This window comes from Echinops telfairi, unplaced genomic scaffold (assembly GCF_000313985.2).
Source record: "Echinops telfairi isolate 266 unplaced genomic scaffold, ASM31398v2 ScPeMD7_7424;HRSCAF=8462, whole genome shotgun sequence".
In the NCBI taxonomy this organism is placed as follows: Eukaryota; Metazoa; Chordata; class Mammalia; order Afrosoricida; family Tenrecidae; genus Echinops; species Echinops telfairi.
The window spans coordinates 93,698,488-93,712,641 of NW_022111324.1; the positions used below are offsets into that span (position 1 = coordinate 93,698,488).

At 42.9% G+C, this 14,154-nt stretch overlaps 1 protein-coding gene across 4 annotated transcripts in view; it reads right to left on the reverse strand.

Annotated features, from left to right (window-relative positions):
- Positions 1 to 1,639: 1,639 nt before the first annotated feature.
- MAK (male germ cell associated kinase) overlaps positions 1,640 to 14,154 on the reverse strand; it is a 62,004-nt gene continuing 49,489 nt past the window's right edge. For 2 of the 4 annotated variants that reach the window (XM_045298248.1, XM_045298249.1), the window contains exons 13-15: positions 12,448 to 12,567; positions 10,698 to 10,727; positions 1,640 to 3,204 (exon numbers count right to left, since the gene is read on the reverse strand). In XM_045298248.1, the coding sequence (XP_045154183.1) occupies positions 3,050 to 3,204; positions 10,698 to 10,727; positions 12,448 to 12,567 (305 nt within the window). In that variant the 3' untranslated portion in view covers positions 1,640 to 3,049. The remainder of the gene's footprint in view (positions 3,205 to 10,697; positions 10,728 to 12,447; positions 12,568 to 14,154) is intronic. The other 2 variants (XM_004712190.3, XM_045298250.1) reach the window with 2 other exon arrangements.

The window sequence follows — 14,154 nt, forward strand, 5'->3', positions numbered from 1 at the left end:
AACACCTCGCGCCAACGATCACTACTGCTTTCCCTGCATTCAAGTCTGCTTGTCTTCCTTCCTTATCTTTCCCAAGCTGACCAATCTTTGTCTTGTTTTTCCTCCAGTGCAAGAAAAGATTATAGTGTGGTCTTGGTAACATTTGGACCTATGGAAGAATGGTTTCCATGAAATTTCAGCTTTTATCTCTTTTCAGCACAGATCCAGGAGGTTTTGTGACGATACGTGCACCTATCACCCCCTCCAGGGCATACCCTGAACTAGCCATACTTGTTGTTTCCCACCTGTTTCAATAGCTTCACGGAACTGCTTGCAGTTTTGTTTTGTTTCCCATCTAACTGCTTCTTGTTCACTTTCTTTCAATTTTTTCTCATCCAGTTATCCATGGTACCTTTACTGAGTGCGACATCTCTTGTACCAATGTAAACACTTTACTTTTCACATTTCCTCTTGAGTCAAGTCACGAGATAGCTTACATTTATCTCCTTTAGTGCATCTTGGCCTGCAGAGTGCACACACCACAGACTTCAAATCTGTGCCTTCACTGGCAACTACAGGCTTCTACAGTTCATTTGTCTCCTGTAATGTTTCCTGCCATCTTCAACTTCTTTCCAGCTTCACTTTGCACTACCTGACATGGATTTTGTTCACCACATTTTAAGTTGATAAACTTACCAGTCTTTGTTTACATAGTATATCTGGTTAGAGAGGTGTGTACTGGTGTCAAGTTGACCAGGGTTGGTCTGTGGCAGTTGGCTCTGATGTCAGCTGGCTCTTGGGTAAGGGTGAAGTCCACTCTGTCAGTCATGTCACAGCCTGCTGATGCCTGCTGGTAGGTATGGGCATTTTATGAGACACCAGGGACCCCTTTTTCTCTTTGCCCCTTTGCCTTCCTGCCTATGGGAATTCTGCCTGCTTCGTGCTGGGCCCCATGTGGCCCTCCCAAGGTTGAGAACTATTGGTGCCCTGTCATGTTTGCACAGATCTTGGATCCACGAGACTGCACCACCAGCCTGTGATCTCCCTGCTGCCCACTACACCTTTCTCCATCAGTGGCCTGCAGTGATGTGAGTTAGCATTGGACTTACATACTTGAGTTGGTTTGGGCTGGGACAATCTCCTTGATATGAAATTACTTTTTCATATGAAGTTCTTGTACACAGACGAGCATCACTGGTTTCATTAGACAACCCAGCCTAACATATCATATCATAGCAATGTTCCCCCAAACACCATAAACTAAACCCACTGTCATCTAGTCAATTCCAACTCAGCGTGACCCTAAAGGGCAAAACAAAACTGCTGCAAAGCTTTCCCAAGACTGTCCATCTTTACAGCCAGACAGCCTTCTTTCTGCTGAGGAGCAGCTGGTGGGTTTCACTGCCAACCGTACAGTTAGCAGCTCAACACCTACATCACAAAGTTATCGGGGCGCCTTTATCAAGAGACAACTGTGGTCCATGTGTCCTCCCCTTTTGTCGAGGTGTGCAAGGTAAACAACACAGAAATGTTTCACACCTAGTTTAGCATAAATTACTACAGCTCTGACACAATAGCTACTTGTAAGATTTTTCTTAAAGACATCCTTCATGATAGACCCTTGGAGTACAAAGTTAAAAATGTAAAGAAAACACACTAGTGAACCACACTTGTTTTAATATCTATTCATTTTTTCAGCAACAGAAAATAGTATTTTAGCTTTGAAACATCAATGCAAACTATACAACTACACATCACCATAAAGATTAACCTTGTGGCATGTTACCATCAAAATAAACTACACTTTAGATTTTAACATATTTTTCAACAAGGTGAGTGGAGATTCCTGTAGCGAAAATACCATTCTTATTTAGAATGTGTCTTTGGATAATGCTCACAAGATGACACCAGCTCCATCAGCATTTGTTACAAAGTCATACAATACATAAAAATATCAGCAGTTGATAACATTATTCTTCTTTAAAAAGAATATACAGTACTAACAATGCCCAGTCCCCGAAAATGGCAGGTTTAAATAGTTGTAAATTCAAAGTATCTACTTCAAATAAATACCAATCTGGAAATAAAGCGAAGGGGGAGTGGGCGGGGACAGGAAATGTCCTCAGTGAAACCACTGCCGTTGCAACTGAACACACCTGCTCCTCAGAGCCAGTGTCAAGGTCAAGGCAAGACCCGTGACCTGCAGCAGCAAGAGTTTGCTTTGAGGGCAGCTCATGCACACATGCAGCTATTTGGAAAGTCTGATGGACAGACGTCCTACTCAGTTTCCCAGACTTCCTCCGTGTCATGAAGAGAAGCAAAGCTGTCCTTGGCTAACTGTGGGGTCCTCAAACCAGCGGATGTGACGGCCACCAGAAGTTAAGTTTTATTGGTCAATGGCTAACCACAGGCTTTCTCACCTAAAATCAGAGTGTCTAGTTTTGGTATACCCGAGGGTAAAAAATAAATTTTTTTTCTAAGAAAGCCATTCTGCTCGATTGGAATTACCATTGTTTCCATGGTTTCAAAGTAGAAACGCAAGGGACAAATGACAATGTCTGCCATTGCCAAAGGGTAGAGTCAGAGCCAAAGCTGCACCCTCGCTGACAGCACAGAGGCCTATCCTCGGGGCGCTGATGAAAATGGGGCAGAGCCACACTCTAGGGCCGACGGCTCCCAAATGCCGACACAATGAGCAGTGGAGGCAGATGTGCCACAGATGGACACCCACCTCACGGAACAGCTCTCTGGAGGCATTTTTTAAAAAAAGGGTTGCTTATCACATTGACTCTCTATTAATTTGTAGAACAAATACTTGATACTTTGGCAAATAGTTTATTCAATACTTTGTAAAGTCCTATCCGTGTATCAGCACGTGGGCAATGATGCTAAGAAAATCCATTTCAATGCTGGGAAGGAAAGAAAACAGGAGGTGAGTTTTGCTCTTTGAAGTATCCACTGTAGCGTATTTCTTCCAGAGCGCGGTAGAAAGAGACACCTGGAGACGTTTACCGAGGGGGGTGCCTGGCACACCCTGTGAGACAATGCTTGGACACCATGCCAGTACCTCCTATCGATGGCCCCCGTACTTGGCCATCCAGTCTGTTCTTCCGTGCACAGAGTGAACTGGCTGCGCACGGGTCACAAGGTTCAGAGTTTTGGACGTAGGATTGTAAGTAGGTCCTGAAAACTGGCCCCGACCAGTCTTTGTGGTCCAGGTGTATTCTGAAAGAAACCCAAATTAGGAATTAGAAGTTTGTTCGTTTGACGATCAAATGCAAAATGAAAGAGATGAATCCTGTTATTTCATGGGGGACAATTTGAATTGATCAACTCTGGTCTTTTTAGGGTTTTTCTTAGTTTACTTTTCATTATGTCAACATCAATTAGGAATCACAGGAGGTCAAGGGTCAATATTTCTGGTTTATGGTTCTGACCGCTAGCACTTCTGATCCGAGTTCACATAAAACCATGTAGAGCTGTAACACTAAGAGGAAGGGCCAGGGAAAAGCTGTCGTTTCAATTTCAGTAGGCAACACCCACAGTGTTAAGGACTTTATCAAGTCCACGGCTAACTCTAATGATATGCAACATGGACATCACCACTAATAGAAGATGTATTAGTAATTGTGGATCCCATTCAGCTTCATGGTGCTACCAAGTGAGGTTCTATGGTAGCCCTCCCTTTACAAAACGCAGAGATGGTTTCAAATGTCAAAACAGTCTACTATTTTACAGAGAGGCCAACTGTCTATCTTTTATTGTCCCTCCTACGCTCTCCTCTTCGATTGGGACGGAGATCTGGATGTCACAGGTATTCTAAAGAGGGATGCTTGACTTTTCCATTTGGGATTTAACGATCTTTTTTACATTGTGCTGTTTCCATCATTCTTGACTGAAACTCTCAAAGGTGAAGTGGAACGAGTAGGGCCATCTGGTACGGTGTTGGAATTAAGTGCCGTTGAGGTCGTTCTGACTCGGTGACCCAATGTTCAACAGAACAAAAGCCTGCCTAGTCCTGCGACAGCCTCACAAATGTGACGCTCGAGCCCAGGCTGCAGCCGCGTGTCAATCCATATTGTGGAGAGTCCTCCTCTTTTTTTACACTGGCCCTCTGCTTTGCCAAGCATGATGCTCTTCTCAGGGATTGGTCACTCCGGATGACCTGTTCAAAGTATGTGAGACAAGGCCTCGCTATCCTCTTTTAAAGAGCTCTTTTATAGCACTTTGTCCTACGCCTCATTTGATTTCCTGGCTGCTGTTGATTGTGGATCTGAGTAAAATGAGATCCTTAACAACTTCAATTTTTTCCTCCACTTATCATGATGTTTCTGATTGGTCCTGTTGTGAGGATTTTTGCTTTATGTTGAGGTGTGCGATACACTGACTTACTTGATATGGCTCTTTTAGCCATAGTCTTTGTACCTCCCATCACACACCTGGGTGGGACCATAAAGACTGGGTGTATTTCTTGTCTTGATAGGTCTGGATAAGAGAACCTGGGGACGAGGCTGATTGAATGATATGATTCAGTTGTGAGTAAATGTTAACACGGTTAACTGTGATTATAGAAATTTGGAACTCTAATGTGGGGATTGGTGACTTTTGTCATTCTGCTGGATATAAAACGAGGCAACATAGAAGCAGGAATGGGAGAATCTCACTATCAACAATAAAGAGGGGTCAAGGATAGGGTCTTTTGGACCCTGAGATCCTCTGTATGCTGAACCTCCTTGTCTAGGACAGTGGTTCTTAACCTGTGGGTTGAGACCCCTTTGGGGGTCGGACAACCCTTTCACAGGGTCGCCTAATACATCTTGCATGTCAGATATTTACATTATGGGTCATAACAGTAGCAAAATTAGTTATGAAGTAGCAATGAAAATAATTTTATGGTTGGGGGTCACCATAACATGAGGAACTGTATTAAAGGCCAAGGCATTAGGAAGCTTGAGAACCACTGTCTAGGAGAGAGGGCTCTGACATCCAAAGAGCAGCAGCAGAACCAAGAGCCAGAGCACAAGGCAGAGGAGTGGACTTCCCTGACCATGGAATGAACACCTTTTTGTAGAGTGGATTTCCTCCAGGCACTAAATTGGAGGAGCTGGATTTGCTGACCCATGGAGCTAGAGCCTTTAGGCTAAGGCTTATGGCATGTCCTTTGGGGCATTTATCAACAGTGCTAAAAGTGCTCTGTAACATTGTCTAAGTAGGGCAGAAGGCAAGGAACTGCATGGCTGAGAGGCCAAGGACCAGAGAGAGATGTAACTGCCGGCATGGCTAAAAAAAGGCTGTCCTGAATGAAGAACTGCATCTTGAGAATTTCTGACCCTGAACTATAACCTGTTAAATTCCCCAGGAAACCTCATAACTGTAATACTGTCTAAGGTCTGTGTGGCTGTTGTAATGAATTACCAAACCCAGCAGAGAAGTAGAGTGTACCATGGTAGAGAAGGTTGGTGTTAGAATTGAAGAAGGCTGGAGGGTAGAGGCATTATCTGACTTCCGCCTTGTAAGAATCAGTCTTTGGCAGAGTTGAGTCTCGTTCTCCAGTCCCCTTGTAAAGTCAAGAGGAGGACAGATGTTGCCCCTACACCAGTTTTCTAATGTGTACTCCCCATTGAAGGCTGGAGTCTTTGATCTTCATCCTAAGTGCTCAGGTCCTCTTGAATTTCAGAAAGCAAGACTGTCATCTGCATAGCGCATGTTGTCAATCAGTCTTTCTCCAGTCCTGATGCCAATTTCCTCTTTACACTCCAGCTTCTTGGATTATTGTTTTTTCTTTCTTTCTTGGATATTTGTTCAGCACGCAGATGGAATAAGTATGGTGGTAGGATACAATCCTGACATACACCTTTTTTGATTTTAAAACTTGTTATTCAAACAACTACCTCTTGATCCATGTACAGGTCTGCATGAATATACAATTAAGTGTTCTGCAATTCTCATATTTGAGAATGTTATCGATAATTTGTTATCCACACGTTGAATGCCTTCGCGCAGTCACTAAAACACAAGTAAACATCTTCCTGGCATTCTCTGCGTTCAGCTAAGATCCGTCTGACAGCAGCAATGATTCCCATTCCACATTCTTTTCTGAATCCAGCTTAGGTTTCTGGCAACTCCCTGTTGATGCACTGTCTTCAGCCATAAAATTATCATCAGCCAAATCTCACTGGCATGGGACACTGATTATACTGTTCGCTAATATTCACATTCTGTTGAGCCACATTTCTTTGTAATGGGTAAAAATATGCATCTCTTCCAGTCAGCCAGCCAGGTAGCCTGTTTCCATATTTTTGGGCACAGATTAGTGCGTGCTTCCAGTGTTCAATATTTCAATGGCATTCCACTAATTCCTAGAGATTTTACACCGATGCCTCAAGTGAAGCTTGGATTCCCTCATTAAGGGCTTGGATTCCCTCTTGATCATATGCTACCTCTTGAAATGGTTGAACATCAATTGATTCTTTTTGGTACAGTGGTTTTGTGTAGTCTTTTCATCTTCTTTTGATACTTCCTGCATCACCCAGTATTTTACTCATAGAATCCTTCAATATTTCAACTCAAGGCTCGAATTCTTTCTTTAGTTCTTTCAGCTTGAGAAATGCTGAGCATGTGTGTAAGTCTGGGTTAACTAGAGAAACAAATTCATACACTCATATAAGAATGAGAGAATTTTATATCAAAGAGAAATTATACATTAAGAAAACATCCCAGTCCAGTCCAGATCAAGTCCATAAGTCCATTATTAGCCCATATGTCTGATACCAGTCTATATAAATTCCTCTTCAGACTCAAGCAACACATGCAATGATGCCAATTGCAGGGAGATCACAGGCCAGTGGGTGGAAAGTCTTGTGGATGCAGTGGCAGTTGAAGCATCTCAGCACTGGAAGGGGTTTCCACGTGGTTCCTCCAGCGCCAGGGCGCCAGCTCCATCAGCATAGTTCCTTGTGGCTTGTCAGCAGGAAGATGAAGCAGAGAGTGTAGCTGGTCTCCAGTGAGCTATTTATCTCTCCTTTGAGCTTCCAAATGAGGTCATCAAGCTGTGACCTGATTGACAAGCTAGACTCCATCCCTTTGCAAGTTGACAGATTATGTAACTTCCCTTTGGGTTTTCTAACTCCAGGTCGTCATACATTTCATCATAACACATTTTACTTGGTCTTAGTTGTCCTTTAAATTTTTCTGTTCATCTCTTCTATATTATTATTTCTTCAAGTTGCTTTTGCTGCTTTATGCTCAAGAGATAGTTTCAGAATCTCTTCTGATGGCCACTGTGGTCTTTCCTTTCTTGTCTTTTTATTGGCCTTTGTTTTCTCCATGTATGATGTTCTTGCCGTCATCCCACAACTCTTCTCTTCAATCACTGCTATTCACTGCATCAGACCTGCTCTTGAAACGGTCTCTAAAGTCATGTGGAATACGTGTTTTGCCTTTTGTAGACTTACTTTCCCAAAGCTTCAACCTGAACCTGCAGATGCACAAACGATGGGCTGTTCCACAGCCGGTCCCTGGCCTTGTTTGGGCTGAAAGAAAACTGAGTTCCTCCACCATCTCTCCTCCCAGATGTAGTCTATTTGATTCCTGTGTATCCCAGCTGATGAATAGTATGATTTAAGTTGTTGTGTGTGGGGGTGGGGGTGGGGGTGTTGGTATTGACATTGAAGAAACTGTTGGTGTTCCAAAATTCTACCATGGGATCTTCAGCTTTGCTTTCATCGCCAAGGCCTTATTTTCCAACTACTGATCCTTCCTCTTGTTTCCAATGTTTGCATTCCAATCAATGCATTTTGATTGCATGTTTGCTCAATTTCAGGCTTCAGAATTTGGTAGTATTCTTCAAATTCTTCTTCATTGGCTTTAGTAGTTGGCGCTAAATTTGAATAATAGCCATATTAACTGGTCTTCCTTGTAGATTTAAAAGCATTATCCTATTACAGACAGCATTCTGATTGAAAATAGATCTTGAAATAATAGATCTTGAAATTTTTTTGAAAATTAATGTCATTCCCCTTCAATCTGTCAATTCGAATAAACCATTTAGTTGTCTGATTCAAAATGGCCGGTACCAATCCATTTCAGTTCACTAATGCGTAGACAATTGATCTTTATGCATTTTATTTATTTACCCTAGGTTCACATATAGCTCCTTTCATATTCTAATTATTGATATGTGCAACAGTTCATTCTCATCTCTAGTCATGCCACATCAGCAAATAAAGGGCCTAAAGACCGTTGTTCCATCCGCATCGTTAAGACTGACTCTTCTTTGAGGTAGTAACTCTTCCCCAATTGTCCTTTGAATGCCTTTCAACCCGAGGGCTCATACTCTAGCATTGTATCAGAGAATACTTGCCTGCTATTCATAAGGTTTTCAGTGGCTAATTTTTCAGAAGTGGGACAGTCATTTCTTCTGGCAAGTCAGTTATTGTCCTATAGGATCACTATGAGTTGGCATCAACTCAATGACAGCTGTTTTTTTCGTTCTGTCTTAGTCTGGAAGCTCTACTGAAACCTGTCCATCTTGGATGAACCTGCTGGTACTTGAAAAACTAGTGACATCGCTTCCAGCATCACAGCAACACACAGTTCAGATGAGTGGTGGATATTTAACTCGTTATACCATATTTCCTTGCATGTTTCCCCAATTGTGTTTTCTTATATTTTTACAGTAACACTGGAAATGTAGGAGGGAATTATGAGGACATGTGGGTCCCAGTGTGCTGCTACCTTAGTTTAAAGCCGAGCAGCAGATAGTTACTGTCAAAAATGCTCTCATTTAGTTTGGAGTAGCATGATTTGACAGATTATTGCATTCCACTCTCCTACTCCTGAAATTCTCAGTTAAGGCCACACAAAAGCTACACACAATGGCAGGGACAAAGTGTCCAGAGGACCTGTTAAAAGAGGCCACGTTTTCCAGGCACAGCCCCTTAGTCATAGCTCGTTGGCACAGACACCAGCATCACCTTGTTTAATTAGCTGTCTCCCATCAGGTCTCGAAGTCAACCTGGTCAAGGGTGTAGGAGTGTGTGTAGTGGTTAGGGGTTATATGTCGGGGGTGGGGGTGGTGGGGGTGTCGGGGAGGAAGTTAAGAGTCAGAGTCCTGAGACAAGGCTGAAAAGGAGAAGGAAGAAGCTACTGGGAGGGGTTGTTGGTATGGAGAAGAAAGCAAGGGGCTTGAGAGGAACAGAAGCTTTCTCCAGGTAGTCTAAGGTTAGTGCTAAATAGAGTCACAGGGAAATTCTCCAGGTATATACATACATAATGCTTTATGTATATAAATTAGTAATTGAGTGAAGGTTTACATAGCAGATGATCAGTTTTATATTCAGCAATTCATACACATTTTGTTTCAGCTTACCCACCGCAATCCCCTCCTTTCTGAACCCTCTAAATTGTCCTTGGCTAATTCCTGCCCCTTTGATCTTAAACAGTTTATTACTCTACAGTGTGCATACCACACTACTGCTACTGTTCCCTCTATAGGCCTGTCAGTTATTTGGCTGAAAATTAAGGCAAAGGAGTTAAAGTTGAATTCCTGACATGAAGGGTGACTAGGGGCCATAGTCTTGGGGTTTCCACCAGTCTTTTCCCAATCTGTAAGTCTAGTCCTCTTTTTTTATTTTACGTCTAGTCTCTATTGTGATTTTGAGTTTTGTTCCCCATTCCTCTTCCACTCTATATGTGATCTTCTCACGTGATTCTTTTCAAAGCAATTGGAAGTGGTAGCGGGGTACCATCTAGTTCTTCTCATTTCAGGAGACTAATGTTGATACGGTCCATTAGTTTCAGGTCAGCATTTTAAAACATATCCTTGAAGAAAGAATCATGGTGTCAAGGGTCTTAGTTGGTGGTAGTGTTCACATGGAGGTACCTTTCCCAGAAATCATACCATTTTAGGGCTCAGACCCGCTTGGTAACTAGCAGACACGAGACCCCTGGCAGAGGGCCAGCTTCCTTTCAGTCTCAGCTGTACATCCCATCCCCTGCCCTGCTGCCAAGCACAAGGCAACAAGCCAGCAACGGTAGCTGCACCTGTATTCTGAAAAATGTTTGTCTCATTGAGGGCCTTTAAACCCTCATTAAAAAAATGTTTGCCAAATTAAAGGGCTTTGCCTTCAATTATGGATTTAACTGAACCCATTACAATATTAGGGGGCTTCAAAAAGTTTGGAGAAAAAGCAAATGAAAAGATAATGGGTAATGAAACTATCTTGTAATACTCTTAGCAAAATCTAATACCTCTGAAAAGTGGGAGTCACAATAGCTTTAGGACGAGCGAAGGGGTCAATACAAGCATCTGCAGAGTGCTTAGAACAGAGCCCCGGGCTTCTGAAGGGCAGCTATGTGAAGGGATCACGCCTTTACAATGTTAGTTTCCAAGCAGGGGGTGAGGAGGTATTAGGAAGTTTGTATGAAAGACTGCACCGGGAGGAAGAGGAGACCAATAATTTGACTATTTCTCAAAAGGAAGGAAGAAGGATGAAGTGAGGAAGAACAAAAGGAAGGAAGTAGGATGAAGAGGGAAACTGCCAGGAAGGGGAAATAGTTGAGTAAATATGGTAAATACGGTAATGACCTGGTTTTATTTTCTGTTGGGAAACTGCCACACCAGTAAGGCTGGTAGACCCGGCTCTCACAGAACAGTGTTCCTAAGGATTTGCATTTACCACTTGAGAGCGGTTAATAGTTACTTCTTTTTTTGTTACCTTTCCTCCTATCACCATCTGTAGAAAAAGCTGATATGCAGAGTAAATGAAGAGATGGAAATAATAAGAAAGCATTTACTTAAAGAAAAAAAAGACAACAGGAATATGCACGCTAATCTGGCAGAATAATTAATACATGCAAGCCTTCAACATCTTACAAATATATACACATATATTTGTAATATATACAATACTACACTACATATACATATTGAAAACGTGCTTCTCAAGTTCTAAGAGCAGATACCCAGATAAAACAACTTGAAACAGCATGACTGTTGGCTTTTATATTAAAAATTGCTATTACGTTAGAGTGAATGGCTCTTTGTAAGCCTGGCTCAAAAACATTTGAAGCTTTAAAAATAAGATCTGAAGCTTTATAAAAATCACTGCTGGGCATACAATTTTTAATTAATATTTTTTATATTCCAGCAGATATAATGAAGCAATTCTTTTCACAGTCAAAGTTATCGACTACCCCTCATCTACGCAGTTAGACTGAGATAATAAGCCCCAGGGGTGTGGGGAACAAATGGTCACCATGCTCAGCTGCTGACTGAAAGGCTGGAGGTTTGAGTCCATCCAGGAATACCTTGGAAGAAAGGCCTGCTAATCTACTTCAGAAAACTCCGCCACTGAAATTCCTAGGGAGCAGAGAATTGCTCCGACATCCATGGCCTTGCCAGCAGTGAGAACTGACCCGACTGGCTGCTGTGCAAAGAAATTTTTAAAACCACAGAAATCCAGGGCTTTTTTACATGTTTAGCTCCAAGTGAGCGAACCTTAGTGGTTGGCGATTCAAACCAGGGGGCTTAATGTTAGGTCCTGATTAGCATAGGCTGTGAAATAAACTTTTGGAGGGAAATTTTCCAAGTATCATTAACCAAATCTCGGATGATCTGCCTTAATGCTTTGTTTTAGGTGATTTAATAAAAATATCTGCTTTAGATGAAAATTATTTAGAGAATGTTCATAATCAGATATGATAGTCACCTTGATTTCAAGAGGCAAGCTTTAATTTAGCATTAACATGGCCATAATTTGCCAGTTACTGGTGAGCGGGGAGTAGTCTAAACTAGTCATAACATGGACAGGCAGAGGAATAAACCCTTTTATCATCTAATTTATAAAGCAAGATTTCTGCCACAGCTTATTTCTAGGCTCTCGGTGGGAACTGCAGCGAAACTACATGTAAATGTATCCATGGGAGGTTCTGAAAATGCATCTTTTCACGTTTCATTGGGTAGCATCACACATTCTTTCCAATTGGGCAAACTGAATTTCTATCCCACTCCACCACTGACAACCTGTGCGGCCTTAAGCAACCTATAGTTAAGTGCTACTAAGTTGGTTCCGACTCATAGCGACCCCACACGACATGCCCTGTAGGGCTTTCTGTTTAGCGGCCACATGTTGAACTGTCGTGCTTCCAGGGCTTCTTTACATCAACACGAGGGAGCATGTCTCACCAGACTGAGAATGAGCCTCTGGAGCCGCTGACACAGCGCTGGCAGAGTAAGCATTCATTCGGGGCTGCTCTTCCTTTCCTGTAACTGTTAAGCCTCTCTAACCGGATCTTTGGAAGACAAGGGGGGTATTTCACCCAACAGAATTAGAGCTGTATTAACGAGACGAGGCTCATTTAGACAGCCTCACTCAGGGAGAGTGACTGCGCAAATTTGAAAAAGAGAAGGAAATTTGCTCCCCTCTGTTCAGAAATCTGCGAAGCTGTGTCTAAAGTTGTTCTTACCTGAAGGTGTGGCACCCAGAGGTGCTAAATGGATCCTTTGGCCAGCTGACCCGACTTCTTTTTTGAGAAAGGAAGGAATATATCCTGACTGATTGTAAGTAGCATAACCTCCACGATTCCCTAGTGATGCAGCATAAAGTTTCATAGTCAGAAGGGGATCTGGTAAGCACCTACAGGTTTCTAATACTAATCCTCTGAGCGTCTACTTAATGCTAGGCACTGAACTATGTCTCTTACAGCTATTTTTGTCAGCCCCTATAACAACCCTCATGAGCAGATTGGTATCTTTATTGTGAGCCTCTTTAGATAGATGGTAAGTAATTTGTCCAGGGGCTCATGAATAAGTGACCCAGTTGGACACTGAGCCCAAGCTCAAGTTTGCCTTGAACACACCAGACATTTTATGACTAACATTCTTGACATAAGGGTGTGTTTCCCACCAAGGAACCCCCTTCTCCATGCCTCTTTTTATCTTGCAAAATCATTGCAATAAGTACACCTCACAGGGTTGTTACAGGGATCGAATGAAATGTATATCTAAAGCACATAGCACAGAATCTGGTATTCAATGAATGCCAGCTGTCATCATCATGGCTGTTATGGAAGGGTTCATCACAGAGCAGCTTGGAGATGGGCTGGAGATAGATCTAAACTGAGACATCCAGTCAGGAGGTCACTGCTACAAATGAAATGAGAGAGGAAATAGGTTTACAGGAGGTCACTGCTACAAATGAACTGAGAGAGGACATAGGTTTACAGGATACGGGTGGCAAGGGAAAAAGAGGCCGATAAGCCCCTAAGTTTCTTGCTGTCATATGTTGAATTGTGTCCCCCTTAAAATATGTATTGAGATGCTTATATTCTGCGGATGCAATCTAACCACATGTAATATAATAATCAGCTTCCATAATGCAATCTAATGTAATGCAATGAAGTAATCCATTCAGGTAATACCAGTACAGCGTGGGTCCTAAACCTAGTCACTTCTGAATTGCAAGGAGATCGTCACAGACACAGAGATGTGCAGGAAGACACAGGTGGAAAGACGACGCTGTATGGTGACAGCACAGTCAGAGGAGTCACGAACTACTAGCAGCAGCAACAGATAAAGAAGGAACGCCCCTTCACGTCACACTCTGAATTTGAGTTTCTGGCTCCCAAAACTGAGAAAACAAATGTTGGCCCTTTAAAGCCATCCACTTGCGTTATTTCTGTTAAAGCAGCACAAGGAAAATTGGGTACCTGATGTTGCTGCCGAACAAAGCACCCAGGAGTCAGGTATGGAAAAAGGCTTGTGCTTGTGGGATCTTCAAGGAGGGAAGTCTGGCAGGAAGGCAGGGATTTGTAGTTATCAGGGTATGGAGGGTACAGAGCTATGGGGATGGAGGAGCCTGATCAGAAGGGTCAGAGAATGGGTGAAGACCCAGAATAGAGCCCAGCATTGTGGGCAAGCACAGAACATGAACGTGAGAAGGAGAGAACGGACAGAGGTAGAAGGCAGGAAGGGCAAGGTGTGGAGAGAATAGGATGTGAAGAATGAATGCCGAGTAAACAACAAGTCTGATGGGAAGCAGAAGAGTCCTGCTCGTCTGAGGGGGCCACCATGCTCATGGTGGGGGCTGCCACATGGAAGGAGCAGCAAGCAGGTGAGGACAGGGTGAGAAGGAGTGTAATCTCTCTTCCAAGGAGCCTGGCTGTGCCGGCAAG